The 19,507-nt window shown below is 48.9% G+C and overlaps 1 protein-coding gene across 10 annotated transcripts in view; it reads left to right on the forward strand.

Moving 5' to 3' along the window:
• Nucleotides 1–17,587, forward strand: part of DAG1 (dystroglycan 1) — a 32,375-nt gene extending 14,788 nt beyond the window's left edge. For 4 of the 10 annotated variants that reach the window (XM_061572656.1, XM_061572653.1, XM_061572660.1 and 1 more), the window contains 4 exons: nucleotides 714–801; nucleotides 5,734–5,848; nucleotides 11,996–12,511; nucleotides 14,758–17,587. In XM_061572656.1, the coding sequence (XP_061428640.1) occupies nucleotides 12,134–12,511; nucleotides 14,758–17,220 (2,841 nt within the window). In that variant the 5' untranslated portion in view covers nucleotides 714–801; nucleotides 5,734–5,848; nucleotides 11,996–12,133 and the 3' untranslated portion in view covers nucleotides 17,221–17,587. Of the gene's footprint in view, nucleotides 1–713; nucleotides 802–2,451; nucleotides 2,471–5,733; nucleotides 5,849–9,327; nucleotides 9,413–11,995; nucleotides 12,512–14,757 lie in introns of those variants that run through there. The other 6 variants (XM_061572654.1, XM_061572652.1, XM_061572658.1 and 3 more) reach the window with 4 other exon arrangements.
• Nucleotides 17,588–19,507: the final 1,920 nt, after the last annotated feature.

The following is a 19,507-nucleotide window of genomic DNA, read 5'->3' on the forward strand; positions in this document are numbered from 1 at the left end:
AAAGACAATTGCCGAAGTACTTGATGTTATCTTAGGACTGACAGATGCTAAATGCGAATCTTATTTGGAATGTCCTGTGCCTGCACCAGAGCAGATAAAGCGTAGATCGTCAGCGCGGGACCAATCCTTTGAAAACTGACGTAGGGCTCCCTAAACCTTTCTCCCGTTTGCCTGGCGAAATGATGCCTGGCAATTTATTCACTGATCCCGCATTGACCGGTGTGGTGAAGTATACTAAAATAATGGCTTGATGACAGATGGCGCGGCGCGTAAGGAGAGCATTCATCGTGCAGTGCGTTGACAAAAAAAGTTGCTGTAAATGATTGCTTTCGGATCTTTAACGCGTAGACTTTAGCGACCAGTGTGATTCGCGTTTGATTTGTGGGCGTGATCGCGTGAGCGCAAATGTGTGTTGTGCACCCTCCTCCGCCCGACACATTCAGCAAAGAAGGTTGTCGTGGGCGATTTATTCTTGCTTTAGCACACCGATGTGTTTGTTGGAGAGCCATCCGCACACATTTAACAATCGAGTTCGATGTTTCGCTGGTCGTTACAGCCAGCATCGGCAAGGCAGTTGCACCTCCGAAAATCGATGATGAATCTTTCCAGAACCATTTCTGTCCTCTCGAGAAGCGACGTGCTCTGGTAGTTGTTAGTTTTAAAAAAAAAATTCTAGTGGGTTTTTAAATTTACATTTCGTTTTTTTGTCTCAGGCTGCTGCTACACAATCTGTGTCCTGTGGAAGCTGCTCATCCATTCGACTCCAAACATCGTATCTTCAACTCTCATAGCCGGGCAACGGTAAGCGTTCGCACACAATCAACAAAGATCCCCCGTATAGCCTGAACAAACTTGTTGGGGCAAGTGCTGTTAGCGAGCACCTATAAAGGCCGGCACGGCACACAAACGGGTGGGTGGCCAGCACCATGCCCGACCGCCTTTGTCTCCCTGGTGGCGATGTTTACACACCGCACCGGGTACCTATTTGAGGCTGAGTCGACACATACATAGACACATTTGTGCGTAGGCTCTTGTGGCGAGAGAACGTCTCGCAGGAGCAAGGAGGAACCACAGACGAGCAGGAAGGGCGGCGACGATTTCCCAAGCTCTGCAGTCCTCTCTATATATTAAGGTGTCATTGACCAATTAATGGGTGTCTGCATGTGGGAGGAAACTGGAGCACCCTGGGAAAACCCACGCGGGTAAAGGGGGCAATAACATCCCCTCCAGATGGAACAGGTGGAGTCCGCACATTTGCTGCGCTGCGTTCCCCTGGCGAGCCAGAGAAACAGGCACCTCCTCAACGCCCACCCGGGAAGGGAATTTCTCAAGTGCTGGATTACTGGCCATGTGCATAGACACCACCACCCACCACCACCACCCACCACCACCACGCTCCAGCTCTCGCTGATACTTGATGATGTCGATTGTAGTCACCGGCGAAGCGTCGTACAACATTGACAAATTTTCTTGCTCTTTTCCCGAAAGAACAATCGGCGCATTTGTCCACATGGCAACTCGCCTGTCTGTGTCAAGTGGTGGACGGAGCAAAGCTCCACTTCGCATGAATTCTACACGATTTAACCCGAAAGAAACGGGTTGTGAATCGTACGTATTCGTGTTCGCCATTCTTAAGCCTTTATTGATGCCCCCGGTTTTAACCCGCGGGTTCCACGTGGTATGAACCATGGGTAGATTGGCATTTCATGTGGGCGGAGCGGTGGTGCAGGGTTTAGCACACTGCACTTTGAAGCTAGAGTATCCGAATTTGGATTCCGGCCACGGCTAACATCAGTGGCGAGCGATACCTGAACCGGCTGCCCCGCCTCCCACCCACCCACCCACGCCTTCACCCTCCTCCCATGCTATGCGACCAGCGTGGTCAAATATCACGGGTTTTTATTCAGCAGTGGACTTACAGAGGGCTGTAAATTATTACGATGAAAGAAATGTCAGCGTAATCCATGTATTCATCTTCTTGGTTCTTTCGGTAAAGTCACGTAGAATGGAAATATTAAAATAATAAAAATAAAACGTAACATAATTCTCATGACGCTTCGGCCACAACGCAAGCAGCCGTCCTCATGTCCTCAGGTGGAGAACAGGTCTGTCGAGAAGACAGTCTCTGACAGACCTGTTCTCCACCTGAGGACGGCTGCTTGCGTTGTGGCCGAAACGTCGTGAGAATTATTTTATTATGTTTAATTTTTATTATTTTATTATTTCCATTCTACGTGACTTTACCGAAAGAACCAATAAGATGAATCCCTGCAGTCACGAAAGCTTCAAATCGAAATTTAATTCATGTATTCTCATATTTTACCTCTCACCATTCCGAGTCCAACTTCCCCAACCATTTCCTGACGACGGTGCGTAGATTTCCCGCGCACGTCGTGACCTTCTGTCTCCGAGTGAGTTCAGTCGGTACCATCGTGCGGCCACCATTATAGAAGAGGATCCTTTTACAGAGGTGAGAGAAGAACCCCCCAAAAAAGATGGGGTCGTTTTGGTCAAGACGTCCACACTCCAGCATTGTTCGCATTCTCTTGTGCGCACGTCTTTACACAACGTGGAAAGCAATCATTACATTGTATTATGATATTTACGAAAATGCCATCATCATCGTCGTATTCCACCCCTGCCCCTTTGCACAATGGCCACAAGGAAGGAGCATGTCTAACAAGCATTGTGACATTGAACTCTTTGCAGGCTGAATTGCCTCTAAGTCAGGGTGGCTAGGAGATGTTAACTACCTCGCCCGGTATGCAGGAGGTCGTGGGTTCGATCCCGACTCTTGACAGATTCCAAAAACACAGGATGAGATGCTACTATCCTTTGTGCAAGCACTTCCAAGAGTTCATGAACAGCGAGCCTGGTGAAATTTGGGGAGCGCATCGTTAGGTTCCTAGAGTGTTTCGGCCTTTCACACGATACACCCTCCCCAAAGGTGGCCAGCGACAGGGTGATCAATCCTACGCTTGCGTCCCATTCCCAATTAGTCATAGGAGTTGCCTTGTTGTTGATAGCCAACATCCCGTGGGACACATGTATATTTGGACTTTACATGCTCTCCCCGTTGGTCGCGTGGATTTTTCTCCGGGTCCTCCGGTTTGTTCCCCCACATTTAGAACCGGCGTGCGTTTGGAGTATTTGGCTGCTATAAATTTCCACACAATGATGAGCCACTTTGTTGAGCTCTCGTTTGTGGCCAGGTCGCTTTTTAAAAACAGCGATATAGCTCGGTGGGCCTTACCTAGTAAAATAAAAAATAGTTTATAGTTTCAAAGCTTAATATTCCAAATTCTACAAATTCGGTCAAATTTCGTGACTTAGGCTGTTCCTGGCAGACTTACAGATGTTGCACTGTGTTTAATTTGCAACGTTTTACGTTCCACGCTTACATCATTTTACGTTTGTACCACAGGCAGGCGTCACTCGCACCAAAGCGTGCTCGTTTGACAACATGGTTCACGTATTTCTTACCAATGATGCAAGGTTGTTATTTTTTCTCATTTTGTGTGAACGGGCGTTTGTTTTACGTAATGTGAAATGTCACTAAAATCCGCCGTTATTTTGTCACGTCAAAAAAAACATGTGCCTTGTAGTTTCGCTTTATCCGTTGCGTCAACAAGCGCTGCAAGTCAGAGACGATTCAGTAAACAAACTTCGTGGGCCTGCTGAGCGTCTCGTGGTGTACACGCAAACTCTCTCCCCTGTGTGTGTGTGTGTGTCTCCACGCACGAGATGACGCAGCAGCAGGGTCTAGTACTCATACGGATTACTCAATTGGGATTGTACATAGCAAGCATTGCCCGCCCCCCTCAAAGTTCAAAGTTCATTTATTAGGTATAGCGCTGTGAGCCATTCGGCTCTTGAATCGGGTGCAATCGCAACAAACAAAAAACAAAAACATGAACAAGCAAACATCTTAAATTGACTATGTGCAAACAAAAAAATCAAGAAAAGACAGCCAAATATAGCAGAAAAATCACCGTACGCCAACGCTGTGTGCAAAAATCCCAGTGGGATGCAAGTCAAACAACAACAACCACAAGACAACTTAGATTAAGGCCATCAGTCTTAAGTCTTAACTCTGTACTACAACAAACAAACATGGCCAAACCAAAAAACTTTTTGAAAATCACCAAAATAAAGCCATAAAAGCAATGAAACAGTGCAGGTCATAGGAACTGTGACCGAATTTTCACAATAAACGACGTTAACAACATGTACTACCAAACTCTGCAGCCATAGCTGGCTGCATGAGTCACTCCACAACAGTAGGAGCATCAGTCGGAGTATCAACATTTTTCAATGCACCTTCCCTCATTGGCAGACTGATGCCCCATGTCACTCTCACAAAAGACCCGTCCCCGGCTTCTTGGGTTCTAGCCTGGTTTCGTCGAGATAAACTTCAAACTAAACTTCAACTGCTTCTGTGCACACTTCCCCTGCCTCCCTCCCTATCTGCCATGTCCCTCGCCATTTGTCGTTACCACACTTCTCACGCAAGTCTCGGCACGTGGGTCTCTTTTAGCCCAGTTTTTTTGTGGGGGTCATCGCTGTTGACCCCTGAATGTGTGGGGGGGGCAATCATCGTCGGCTTCTTTTTTAAAATCCTTTATATTAAGTTCACTTGCTTGCTTGCTTACGACCGTGCAAATCTTTCGGTCGTTTTTTAACCCACTTCCCGTGATCCAATCGAGCTGACATTTTGCACACAGACTCGTTGTGCGTGACAATTTATTTTCGTGAAAACATTTTTCCAAAATTTAACACTTTAGGTAAAAAAAAAATTATATTTAATTACCAATTGCTTAATGGTGGCAGGCAATCATCTGACCCATAGGTGGCAGCCATCTCAAGCCAGAGGACGAGAGGACTCTAGCCGCCACGCATATAAAGGATTAATTTTTTTATCATTCAACCGAGCATTTGTCGGGATGCGCGACGCCAATGAACTTTCTATCCCCCTGCGCATCGTACGATTTATGAAGGGATTATTGAGAGGGTGGAGGAGTTCCTATATCTGGGTGGCCAACTAATGGCTCTCAAATTTCCGTGGAGGTCTATATATGTGTACGAGAGGCCGTGGCACCTTTAAATTAGCATCAGTAGACAGGGTGGAAGCTTCCTCGTTTGTTACTTGACCCAAAGCTTTGGCCATTCCCAACAACAGCCAATCCGTTGCTCATGTATGCTTGCTTGTGACACGCATATATTTTGGCACCTTCGTATGTTGAGATGGGTGTGCTGCTACTTGATCTATACTTGGCCTCTCCAAGCCGTGGATGGGTTTCTCATGCAGATGAGTCTGCGGTGGCTGCGTCATGCAGTCGGCACGCACAGAGCCACCCTGGGCCCTAGACTCTGGTAGTTTTTTTTAGGTCTGTTGGGTTGAAGGTCGTCCGTCGAAGTGGGGCATGTCATTGTCTAGCGAAGTGCTTTCCTGATGCAGCTGTTGCTGATTGAACTTGGGTCCAATTGATAGCACTGGTTTTAAATGTTAACCCGATGCAGGATGTTTGTGAACTATGCCATTTGTTTATTCATCATCATCGTCGTCGTCGTCGTCGTCGTCATCGTCAACCGTGTTCAAACCAATGTTGGTGAATGTCTCCCACAGGTCGTTGGCACTCCCCACTTTCACGCGATGTCACCACAGTCCATCGCGCTGCCGCACGTGAGCTAATCCCATCGCTCCGTCTCCCTTCCTGTGCTCCGTACCTTTAGGATGAGTTCCCTCCCCTGGCTACCACTCCACCGTGAGGCTTGTGTCTGTCGGTCATCGACCTCTCCCGCAGTAACCGTCTCTCCTTGCCACGCTCAACAGCCACTACGACGTCTGGTTTGTGTTTGCTCTCCGGATACGCGCGCGTTCCTCGTGTCTCTCGGTATAATTTACGGACTACGTCTCTCGACGGCTCTGTGCACTTTTCAGCTTTAGTTCCACGTTCTTTTCATCAATTATCAGCATTTCAAATCCACAAGTCATGCATCAGCAGCTCTCCCGCAAGATTTTTTTCACCTGATGACGATTGCTTGTGTTGCAATCGAAACGTCGTGATATTTTTTTGTTATTTTCTAATTCTATCTATGTGGCTTTACCGAAAGACCCAAAGAATATAAGTCATGACAGTTTAGTAAGCACTCATTTACAACGACAAAAAGTCCCCTTTTTAGCACATTGGTGGCATGTTACATTTCACTCTCAAATCATATTTTCCAAAAAGCACTCCAACCTGCCCGCACTACTTCACTTCAATATTTGGTCCCGGTCCGATGTCAATAATCTCCCCAGACATGCGTACAGCACTCCAGTCGCTCTTCCCAGTTACGTCCCATCAATCATTTTTTTTTTCGGTTGTGCCGTTGTGGCGAGATGTTAGCCACCTTGCCCGGTATGCAGGAGATCGTGGGTTTCAATCCAGACCCTGACGCCTGCTGTATCTTTGGAGTTTGCATTTTTTTCCCCGTGGTGGCGTGGATTTTTCTCCGGGTCCTCCACATTCAGAAACATGCGTTTAGAGTATTTGGCTGCTGTAAATGTCCGCATGATAACGTTAAATGTTCACTTCGTTGAGCTATAATTTGTGGCCAGGTCGCTTCTGAAAAAGAACTATAAAGCTCGGTGGGCCTTACCTGGTCAAATAAAAAAACTTTTTACTTTAGAGGTGCCATTCCCTGGCTTGCCAGGAGAAGGCAGTACAGCAATTGGACTGATTTTCATTTGTTTCCATCTGTATGGGGGTAGAGTGTTGGCCACTCGTATGTGTGGGTTTCCTCCAGGTACAGCGGTTTCCTCCTACACGTGTGACTCATTCAATGGCTGAACACAGAATAGCCTTTACACCAACAATATAGGCAGGCACACCTGTCAACCCATACGGTTTACCCCGTAACCTTGCACAGGGAAATTGAGTTTTCAGGTCCATATGGCGTACAGCCGTTTCAATACGGGCAAAACAAAAATGTTTGTCTATTTGGTTATGTTTCTCCGTTGCGATGTGACTTTGTAGGATGAACGCTGACATTTATAAGTGCACGGGGTGACCAATAAGTTCTGAATTGATCTGTAACAAGGTAGGCAGCACTTGATAAGGGTTTGACAGGTGTATAGGAGGTGTTAACAAGATATTACAGACATCAAAATAGACACCTACTTCAAGGTTTCAAGTCACCAATATCCACACGTACTTGCGGCAAAACGTGCCAGCAAACGTGCTTTGATGATAGAGTATGCATTGTCCTTGAAACTCATTTGCCTACACACGAGACACAGCGTCCTTCTCCGTGGCCTCGTCTCACCGGCGTTGGACCAGAGAACAACGCCACAAGGCGACGCGGCACAAAGGAGATGCAAATATGCCAGCGTTAAAAGCTCGGGGTGAAGCAGTTCTATCTACGGAGGGGGGGGGGGGCCCTTTTGAAAAGCCTCACTGTGGCAGGACCCTGCTTGAAAAAAACGTAACCGGACACGGTTATGGCTTTTCGTGGATAAATAAGTGAAGCGTCGATCTTCTAAATTATATTTCAATCGCGGCAATTCTGAAGCCGCCAGTGAGGGAGGAGGCTGTGTCGGTCAGAATGTTTGATCGATATATTGGCCAGGTTACGTACAAATAATATCTGTGTAAACGTGACAATCTTGTCGGGTGGCGATGAGGGTTAGTGACAATACTTATTGGCATGAGACCACCACTTGAGTGGCCTAGCCCAAAAAAACCGGCTGGACTCATTGTTGCGCATGCTTTGTGCGTCCGTCATTTGGCTCCATTGTCTAACTTAGCATCTTGCTTTCTTAACGTCTTCACAATTTTCTTGCAGTTCAGAAGCTTTGGTTGATATCATGGCAGTGGTTGCCTTCTCAGGAGACAATCATATTCAGCCTGCTCCTCACCTGAATCAAATAATTAGTTTAGTGGGGTATATATGAATATTCTTTGCTGTAGAAATCTGCGTACAATTTCTCCACTCGTTTTATGCTTCTCTCACTCTGTAATATGTTATTTTGCTCTCAAGGGGCAACACATTGTCATCTTACAGCCATTACATTTAGTTTTGCTGCCTTAATGCTCCCATTACTTATGATGCTTTTCATTTTTATCTGTATGTTAGCGTCGTCGTTCATGCAAATTGCATCTCTCACAATCACCGAGGAACCACAAAGCCGGAAAGCAGCAGCAGCAGCCTACAGGCGGTGAGGAGCCAACGCTACCAATAGTGGCCCAACATCTGCGTTCCTCTATGCATTAAGATGTTTCCAGCCAATTAATCGACGTTGGTACTACGTGTTGGGTGGAAACCCCCGAGCACCCGGAGAAACCCCCACACGTGCGAGGGGGCAACGCTCGATGCCACGCAGAAGGGACAGACGGAAACACATTCCTGCGGAGGGAGCTGGTAGGAACGTTGGGTTGCTCGGTCAATGGCCAGGGTCAACGGCGGCGTGGTGTATTCCGCAAATATGGCCGACTGTGAGGGCGGGCACAAGCTGGCGTGAGTAGGTTAAACGTTGAGTTTTATAAGGGCACCACGGGGTGAGCAGCCCCTCCCCACCCAGCCCCACCCTTCCACCCCTCACCCTGCCCCACCCAGCCCTCCCCACCCTCCCTTCCCCACCCAGCCCCTCCCTGCACGACGGACACAATAATCCCCTGTGGGCTGCTGTAACCAGGAGGTTCCCACCAGTATTAGTTGGCACTTTGCTGTGTCGCCTTCTCCTGGCGAGCCGTGGTAGGGCACTTCACCGACGCCCAACGGAAAGGGAGTTTCGCAACATTCGTGCGGTGCGCCACCAACCATAATTATGCGACGATTTGATTTTCGTGCCACGTTCAAGAGCTTCATTCCATCGTCCTCTTCTATTCATATTCTTAGGTATTGAACACTTTGTGGTATTCTGTTTACGTTCGACGCGTGCATTCCTCGCGCGCTGCGACCAAGTTTCCATCGCCCCCGATACGCGTCAACTCGCGGGCGTGATTTTCCATTTTTTTTTTTTAAAGGCTGCTGCGTCGACGCTCTACTTTTTGTTGTTGTTGTTTCCTCCTGTAATCTCGGTGCCGCTTGCGCGTTTTCATCTCGCTTCACACTCCTGCCCCCCTCTCCTCTTCTTCTGCAGCGTCGCTCATTGTGGCCCCATTACGCTTGCCCATTCCGCCAGCCGCGCGTAGGAGCCGCGGGCACTCTCGCGGTTTCACGACGGGCATGCAAATGAGCGCTCGCTTTGTGCGCAATGGACGGCCCAAGTAAACTACGATCCACTCCGGTTTTTTTATTTCCCCCACACCCCTCCACCCCCCTCCACCTCGATTATTATCGAAGGAGTTGCTGAGCGCAGGCCCCGAAGACGCGAGACGGCGATGCGATGGGCAAAATAAGCAGCGCTTGTTCAGGAATGTTGTGATGGGTAAGACGAGAGTTGATACGTCTCTTGAATGGAGCGGGGGGTTATTATTAGTTGGAGTTTGGGGGGAAAGAGACGATGGGAGGGAATTTCAAAGTTGAGCCGTGCCGGGGGGGGGGGCGGGCGTTGGGAGAGGCAGAAAGAGAAGTGGTGTGACCTGCAGTGTGGTGAGTGGGTGGGTGTGTGGGTGAGTTGTTGTGACCTGTGGTATGGTGAGTGGGTGGGTGTGTGGGTGAGTTGTTGTGACCTGTGGTGTGGTGAGTGGTGGGTGGGTGGTGGGTGAGTGAGTTGTTGTGACCTGTGGTGTGGTGAGTGGGTGGGTGGTGGGTGAGTGGACGAGTGACTGAGTGGGCGAGTGGGTGAGTGAGTTGTGACCTTGCAGTGTGGTGAGTGGGTGAGTGAGTGGGTTAGTGGGTGAGTGGGTGGGTGAGTGAGTGACTGAGTGAGTGGGTTAGTGGTTTAGTGGGTGAGTGAGTTGTTGTGAGTGGTGGGTAAGTGGGTGAGTGAGTGGGTGAGTGAGTTGTTGTAACCTGCAGTGTGGTGAGTGGGTGAGTTGTGAGTGGTGGGTGAGTGGTGGGTGAGTGGTGAGTGGGTGAATGAGTTGTTGTAACCTGCGGTGTGGTGGTGGTGTTTCAACACAACTTGCAGGATGAGACGCCACAGTCTGTGTCTGGTAGTCTGAGCCCTCAACATGGGTGGAGGAATCAACGAGTGAAGTTGACGAAAACAGTAACCATGGTAGTAGTAGCGGTAGTCGAGTGACATTGAGGCGACTGGCCAATGGTGAATTAGTGCTGGATAATCAATCGAAACTCATTCGCATTCTACACCCGTCATTCTTTTTTTTACGTTCCACTTTCGTTTTTGCTCAAAATCAGTTTTCTCGCACAGAACTTGGCGTTAGAACTCGCACAGTGACTATGCCTTTTGTACGTGCGCATGTATGTTGCACTTCTTTCGCACCGTACGTAGCCAACCGTGACCTGCAGTGTGGTGAGTGGGTGGGTGAGTTGTTGTGACCTGTGGTGTGGTGAGTGGGTGAGTGGTGGGTGAGTGAGTTGTTGTGACCTGTGGTGTGGTGAGTGGGTGGGTGGGTGGTGGGTGAGTGGACGGGGGAAGTGTGTGTGTACGTTGCACTTCTTTCGCACCGTACGTAGCCAACCGTGCTAATCAGAGGTGCCTTTACCTCCGTAATATGCATCATTCAATTCCCCGGTGTTTGTGCTCCGTACAGATTTTCGTCACAGTTTTTTTTTTTCTCCGTACCATTTTTGTAATGAGCGTGAGCCTCTCTCTGAACAAGAGTTGTCAAGCACTGGCCCAAAGGTCCCGGTTTGTTGCACCCAGCAACAATCCGCAACCATTAACGTTGTAATAGATGATGAATTGTAAATGTTGCGGGTTTAACTCTCCAACACCCCACCGGTATGCTGGACTAAGTAACGAATTGGTGCGTTTTTTTTTACGTGACATCTTACTTATTGGCCGTGTCGCGTGGTGACTGGGTTTGAGGACGCATCTATTTACGTGATCTAACCCCAAACCTCTTATGGAGATGATGCTGATTTGTGTCACGTTGTCGACTCGTGCGTTTGACGCTCTTATGCCGGTACCCAACGTTTAGCGTGAAAAATAAAAACCCCGGGGGTGGCTTTCAGCGGAACCTGGCGGAGCGATGAACCAGCACTGCCGGGTTCCTGGGTTCGAATCCAGGCAGGCACACCGGCGATTATTAAACTGGCTTCTCAAGTCCAGCGTGGGCATCGGCCTTTGTAAGTCATCGGTGACGACAGAGAATGAGGAGTATTCAAAGGAAATATTTCACTAGATTTCACTTAATCCTGTAGCAGAGTGCGCGGCGAAAGTGCAAACCCCAAATGTGGAAAGGAGTAAAAAAGGAAGGGGGTTTTTAATCGATGTTTGTGGTGGTGCCTTGCCGTTCCGAAATATCCTAATCGATTCTTTCTCTCTCGGCCACGCTGCCAAGAGCACAAATGGGATAAATCTGGCGGGGAAAGGACAAAACAAAGTTTTTAAAAATTAATAAAAAACCCAAGCCTTGAGATGGCCTGCACGCTCAGCCAAATTAGTGTAATATTGGTTCTAGTTTCCCTATCATTGCCAGGTCCTTCTCCTGTACGTTCAGGGGAGCCGTCATAGATTCGTGTCGATGTCAGCAGGGAGACTTTGCCTCTTGGCCAAAAAACCGTGACCGTGACGGGTCCCATCGTTGACGATCGTGGCGCGTGGCGCTCAGCTCTTGGCCACACGTGATGGCCGTGGCGTTGAGGATCGTGGCGCGTATCACAGAGCGGCTTCTGTGTATTCGTGGTTAGGCTGCAGTGTCACTCCATTGGTCTTGGTAGCACACAAGTGTCATTGGAATATAATTTTTGTAAACGTGTCCGATTGATTATTCACTTTAACTACAGTTAACTACATTGGCTCGATGCGCCATGCTAAATTATACGCACGTAATGGCGCTTTGCCAAAATCGACGAAGAACTTTTTTGAAATGTCACCCTCGTGGATGTGCTGGGGCGCGTCTTGAAAACCCCCGCGTGTGTGCTCTCTTCTCTTTCACAGGATCTTTTGCACGCTCAAGTAACCGCGGCAGAGTTCTCTGACGCCCATCGGCCAAAGCAACACAATTACGTTTTGGATTTTTTATATTTTTTATACGTGAAATTTTTACAAAAAAAAAAATCATTTTAAAATCTTGCCATGTGCCATCACACACACCTTCCAGTGACGAATTTCAACTCCCCCAAGTTGCCGAGGCAGTGCGTTCGCTCCCCGCCCGCCATCCAAATTGTGCTCCTCCTGCTGCCGCTCGTGCTGTCCATGCTCGGCTGGAGCCCCGGCTTTCCCAACGCCGACGCTGCCGGCGCCACCGGCGACGATGAACACGTCCACTTGGCGGGGCAGGAGGGCGTGCCACACATCGAGGCGTCCCTGCACTTCGGCTACCCCGCCTCGGAGTCCGGGCGCCCGGCTTACGAAGGAAAGAGGCCGTGGCAAGCCTCCGACGTGGTGGCGACCGTGGGGCACGCATTCCAGCTGCCGATCCCACTCGATGGTGGCCCGGGCCGTTGCGCTAATGTAAGTATGATGCGCTTAATCATTCACTGGTCAACACACTTTGTCTTGTATAAGGTATTCCAACGGTTTTAAGGTAATTTTGGGGTGCTGATTCCAAATCTGGCATCAGTTTTTGAGATATCAAATATTGCATTTTCAATAAAAACTGCAGAAGAAAAATATTGTATAAATGTGGATATCTACATAAAATTATATTATGAACACACTATCCTAAAAATACAGCACCATATTTTAACACTAAAGCAGTCACTGACTCGCAACTGCAAAAGTCCAGGCCAGCAGAGGTCGCAACCGGGTACCCGATACCCGTACCCTACCCGATACCCGGCTACCCGTACTCGGCCAGGTACGGATACGGGTACCCGTTTGCGACCCTGGTGCGGCCGGGTACGGGTAGGCCGTGAGTCACTGGTGAGTAACCGTCTGTCACTCATTTCGGGTAGGGTACGGATAGGGAACGGGTACCCATACCCGGCCGGGTACGGGTACGGGTACCCATTTGCGACCCTGGTGCGGCCGGGTACGGGTACGGGTAAGGAATAAAAACCCGTTTGCGACCTCTGCTCAGAAGCGCCTTGCGTCGCAAGCTCGCGTCAAACATTGCAGCTGTCCCCTTGTGCGGAAAATGGTGAGCTGGCACCGGCCTGCTGATGAGCATTAGCGGGGGGGGGGGGTGGCGGTGAGGGCGGTGATCGCAGCGTGTTTTCCCAATTGAGTGATTTGCGAGCAATTTGTGAAATCTGGAAAGTTTGTGGACCACGATGCCGGCACACAATGGCCTACTCGTTTTGAATTTACAACCAGGATCTTTAAAATCTTTAATCTCCACTGCGAAGCAATTGGCGCCCGTTTGCGGTAAATACGCCCGCAGCGGTGACTAATGTATCTGCGGTTCGTTTAACTTTTCAACGCAACGTTTAACTTGTACGCTCACACTATAGATTCCGTCCGCTCAGTTATATAACATTGCCAATACCCTAGATTTTTGCTTTTTAAATGTGTTTAGATATGGCTTTTTAAGATTATTGTTAATCTGCTTTATTTAGCAGATTAACAAAAAGTCACCACAGTGGTTAGATGTTAACTACCTCGTCTGATGTACAGGAGGTCGTGGGTTCGATCCCAACTCTGATGCCTGCTGTATAATTGGAGTATGCATGTTTCTCTCTCCCCATTGTTACGTGGATTTTTCTCCGGGTCCCCTGGTTTTTCCCTCCGCATTTATAATCAACATCACGTGCTTAGAATATTTGCCTGCTATAAATTTCCACATGTGATAAGCCACTTCTCGTTGAGCTATCATTTGTGGCCAGGTCGCTTCAAAAAAAATAGTTTAGTTTTTAGTGGATATTTTTTTGTGCGTATATACGTGAAAAAAATATTATAAAGTCCACCTGCTTCAGGAACTCCTTGCACTATATTATCCAGCAGCATTCATTTGAGTAACAAACTCTTGACCGCATAGGACCTTCTGGGCCTTATTATCAGTCAGACATGATTTTAAAAAACAACAACAACAACATATTGTGTGGGTGCAGGATGCTTCTGTGAGGGCACAGAATCTCCAGGGGGCCCGTTCGAACACCAACCGCAGTGTTCCATAAAAACCTCGTGAATGTTGACCCACGCTGACCCACGCTGACCTCTGCTGACCTCTGCTGACCCACGCTGACCCACCGCTGACCCACCGCTCACCAGCGCTGACCCACGCTGACCACCGCTGATCTCTGCTGACCCACGCTGACCCACGCTCACCCACCGCTGACCCACGCTGACCACCGCTGACCTCTGCTGACCCACGCTCACCCATGCTGACCCACGCTGACCACCGCTGACCCACCGCTGACCCACCGCTGACCCATGCTGACCCACCGCTGACCTCTGCTGACCCACGCTGACCCACGCTCACCCACGCTGACTACCGATGACCCACACTGACCCACTGCTGACCACCGCTGACCTCTGCTGACCAATGCTGATCCACCGCTGACCCACCTCGGAACCACCGCTGACCCACGCTGACCCACGCTGACCCACGCTGACCCACCGCTCACCAGCGCGCCGCCACGTTCTCCCCGCTTGCCCGCCGTGCGGTTTGTTTTTTATCAGCGTGCGCCGTGGTTCCGTGAAAAGTGCGCAGAGAAATTTAAACGCTTTCCCAAGGTGCGCTGCTCGATTGATAAAAAGAACAAAAAGTTTCGGAAACGATCTTTACACATCTTTTTTTCCCCGCCGCATGTCTGCAGGTGACGGAAGAGGGGAAGAAATCTCTGCCCGACTGGTTGTCTTGGAACGCCGAACTCAACACGCTGTTCGGCCTTCCCCTTGAAGCCAACACTGGCCTTTACTTCATCACGATCTCGCATCCCTCCCCCGACGGAGACGTCCACAGGAAGGAGATGTTTCCGCTGCACGTTGTCTCCGAGCAGTCCAACAGTCGGGTGACGGACAAGCTGCCCTCCTTCCCTGGCAGCGCGGACGGAGGATGTGGTCCCGAGGAAGCCGTCACCGTCTTAACAATCATCATAGACGCCGACCTGACAAAGATGAACCCGGGCCAGCGACTTCAGCTGTTGAAGAAGATGGAGGCATTCTCCGACGTCAAAGTGGATAAGATTAAATTGATGCCGGTTATCAACAACAGGCTCTTTGATATGTCTGCATTCATGGCTGGCCCAGGGAATGCCAAAAAGGTTATCGAAAACGGAGCTCTCTTGTCCTGGAAATTAGGCTGCTCGTTGAACCAGTCCACCATTCCCAACATTGCGAGTGTGGAACTACCCGCAAAGGAAGGTACGATGGCGGAAAAGATTGGTTATCCTGTCTTAGGCTGGCACATCGCCAACCAAAAGGCGGTCGTGAACAAGCGATCACGTCGGCAGCTTTACTTGACTCCGACTCCAGTTCTCGTGTTTGTTCCCGCCACCGCACGGGTGGAGCCGGTGGAGCCGCCGGTAAGAATTGTCCCTTCCCACGTGTCGCCGACATTTGGTCCAACGGACGTGACCGAGGATCCGGTCCGCTACACGGCCCCCGGGCACATCGTCACACAGGTCGTGACGGTCACCCCGAGCAAAGTCCGGCCGTCCGTTTACGCAACCCCGATACTGTTTCCAATTCAGCCGACGGCGATCGACACGATCACCGTCACTGTCGGACAGTCGATACAGCCGACCGCCGCCCGTCCCGAGTACGTCGAGCCGACCGTCACGGTGGCGTCCACCGCCGACGGCGCGAAAGCGACGCCCACCGGCGCGACGGGCGGCGGTGGGAGGATTAAAACCACGACGGCGAAGCCAACCGCCGCGGTCACCAAGAAGCCTCGCACGAAGAAGCCGGTGTTGAAGTTAACCACGCCTGCCCCGACGCCGCCCATGAAAGCCACCACCACGACGGCACCCGTGGCAAAGATCACCACGAAAGCCACGACGACCACGTCTCGGACAACCACGAAAATAATTCCGGATCCAAACCGGCCACCCACGCTGAAGAACCCCATCGACAGACTCGACGTGCACATCGGAACTTACTTTGAACTGAAGATCCCTTACGACACGTTTTTTGACCACGAGGATGGCACGACCGACAGGCTGAAGTTGGTACTCTGCACGAGCAAACACGAACTCGTCAATGCGAGCTCTTGGGTGCAGTTTAACAGCACGAGTCAGGTATTGTTTGGATTGCCTCCGGACGATGAAAAGCTGATTGGTAAACACGAGTACATTATGTCGGCAATGGATAAAGGGGGGAAGATTGCGAGAGATGCCTTCGAAATAATAGTTCACAAAAAGCCAAACGATGGGCGGTCCAGTGCAAAGTTCCAAGCAAAGTTCAACAACGACTATAAGAAAGTTGCCAACGACGTGCTCATGAAAATTAAGTTGGTGAAAAAACTCGCCTATACCTTGGGCGACAAAAACGTGAGCGCTTTAACTATAGACGACATGAGAAGTGGCTCGTTCACAATCGTTTGGAATAACAATTCCCTGCCGCTGGAACCGTGCCCAGATGAGCAGATCCGTCAACTGGGGAAAAAGATCGGCACGGACGATGGGAAGCCGACCGAAAGTTTCGACGCGAACATGGGTCCAGAGTTCAAGCCGGTGTCTGTCAACATCGTCGGCTCGGAAGATTGCGAGGGAATCAGTTTTGTGCCCGTTCGTAAAGGACCGCCAATGGATCGTCCTCAACCGACGACACCGCCACCTCTGGAGGGCCCGGAGAGAACAAGTCAGGACGATGTCTATCTTCACACCGTCATACCGGCCGTCGTAGTGGCCGCTATCCTGCTCATCGCCGGCGTCATCGCCATGATCTGCTACCGAAAAAAGAGGAAAGGAAAGCTGTCCGAAGAGGACCAGGCGACCTTCATCAAGAAAGGCGTCCCCATCATCTTCGCCGACGAGCTGGACGACACGAAGCCGGTGCCGTCCTCCAGCATGCCGCTCATCTTGACGGAAGAGAAGCCCCCTCTCCCGCCGCCTGAATACCCCTGTCAGATGGCCGGACCCGGCATGTCAGCGGCCGTGTCCGCCGCAGCCGCCGACGACTCGGTGTGCGAAAGCACGCCGCTCCGTGAGGAAGACCCCAACGCGCCGCCCTACCAGCCGCCGCCGCCATTCACCAGCCCGCAAGGAGCGGGGGGCAGAGGTCAACGTCCCAAAAACATGACCCCGTACCGGTCTCCTCCTCCGTACGTGCCCCCGTAAAGTGTCCTCCCGGCCGGCCGGCCGTTGTTCCTTATTTTTAGCTTTGGTCTGCATTCAATTCTAATTCGTTTAGACTGCGACGTTTGTAGGTTTTTTTTTTGATGAAAATATTTTTTTTTTTTAAACAGAAACTGTTTTATTTCGCAATCGCACGTGTGTGGAGATGGTGGCGTAGGATATTTGAATGTTCTTCCCTATAGAGCGGAGCTGTGTTCAGACGGCAGTGCTAACACCTACCTAGTCTGTCTTAATATTTTTATTTGAAGGAATAACTAAAACAGTTCTGACATTTTACTACTAAAACTTATTTTAAATATGTACAAATTTGTTGATATTTTGTCAAATAAATGAGTGGTTACTTTTTGGACATTGCGTCAATATTATAGAATCTTGAGTGTCAAAAAGGAGGGGGTTGTAATAATGTTGTGGCTATCATCTTTTAGGTTTATTAAAGAAAAACAAAAGCCCACAGCACACGAACGCAAACATTACTTTCGTGAAGCCGTTTGTTCACCAGCGAGAGTGATCGGATCGTAATTGAGAGTGGTTCTCTGAAGAAGCGATGTAATATGTACGCATGAGGTACAACGGAGTGTGTGGTACTGCATGTCGTGATTGTTGGGACAAGTGGAGGTGAAGAGAGCGAGAGAGAGAAAGACACAACACGGTTGTTGTGTTCTTGTAGACACTGAACAAATGGTTTGGCAAAAGGAAGATGTGCGGCTTAGCCGTTTAACCGCCTTATGCCGTGAGGGGCATTTCACAAATTGGCGAGTATTATTTTTATTTAACAATGATCCATACCATCGGCAAACCTGACATTCAGAGCATTTTTTGGTTCACACTTGTAAATGTGTGCGATTATATATTGCCATGTATATTTTGTATTAATATGCCACAAGCCTTGTATAAGAATACCAATATGTGTCCGTTTAAGAAGGGTTTGTTGATTACACGTTGCTACGCAGGTCCTGTTGAAGTGCATTCGTGAAACCGGGCAATGTCTCTCCACATTTCCCCGAGAGAATGCGCACAATCCTTGGCTTTTGTTCGACATTTTATCAACACGGGATACCGGCGGGCATACATCTTCGGTGGCACCCAGAACACGCAACCACTTGATGCCCGAGCATCACGACAGAGACTGAAAAGGAGCTCGTCAACGTGTCCGTCACATAAGCAGCTGTTTACATTTCGATTTAAAGCTTTCGTGACTGCAGGGATTCATCTTCTTGGTTCTTTCGGTAAAGTCACGTAGAATGGAAATAATAAAATAATAAAAATAAAACATAATAAAATAATTCTCACGACGTTTCGGCCACAACGCAAGCAGCCGTCCTCAGGTGAAGAACAGGTCTGTCGGGAAGACAGTCTGAATGAAACACCACCAAGCTTGGCAGCGTATATTTAAGCTGGGTTGGAGGGGGAAGAGCGCCTTGACAAAAGACACTGGTTGATGGTCATCTATCTCCATTTGGTGGTCTGGAGAAGCTTCTAGAGTTTAACGGCTGGGTTTAGGCGGTGTGTAACAAAAAATATATTCATCTCTCACCAAACTTCGTTTTAAAGCTTTCGTGACTGCAGGGATTCATCTTCTTGGTTCTTTCGGTAAAGTCACGTAGAAGGGAAGTAATAAAATAATACAAATAAAACATAATAAAATAAGTGAGAATTATTTTACAAATAAAACATAATAAAATAAAATGAGAATTATTTTATTATGTTTTTTATTATTTTATTACTTCCCTTCTACGTGACTTTACCGAAAGAACCAAGAAGATCTCACCAAACTGTTATGGCTAATGTGTCGTATTAACCAGGTTTAACATCTTGCCACGGTGGTGAGATGTTACATCTCTCGCCTGGTACGCAGGAGGTCGTGGGTTCAAACATGTCCCTTGACTACTGTGCATTTGGAGTTTGCTAATTCTCTCACCGTGGTTGCGTGGATATTTCTCCAGCTTCTCCGGCTTTGCCTGCTCCCCCCCCTCCACATTTAGATAACTTGGTTGCTCTTGGTTCTTTCGGTAAAGTCACGTAGAAGGGAAGTAATAAAATAATAAAAATAAAACATTATAAAATATTTTATTATATTATTTTGTTTTATTATATGATTTTATATTCTTTTATTTTATTATGTTTTATTTGTATTTTATTACTTCCCTTCTACGTGACTTTACCGAAAGAACCAAGAAGATGAATCCCTGCAGTCACGAAAGCTTTAAATCGAAATTTTACTTGGTTGCTGCTATAAATTTCCACTTGTAATTGTGACGCTCTTAGCCAC

Source organism: Lethenteron reissneri, chromosome 51, assembly GCF_015708825.2.
Source record: "Lethenteron reissneri isolate LAM-NWPU_2019-01 chromosome 51, ASM1570882v1, whole genome shotgun sequence".
Taxonomy (NCBI): Eukaryota; Metazoa; Chordata; class Hyperoartia; order Petromyzontiformes; family Petromyzontidae; genus Lethenteron; species Lethenteron reissneri.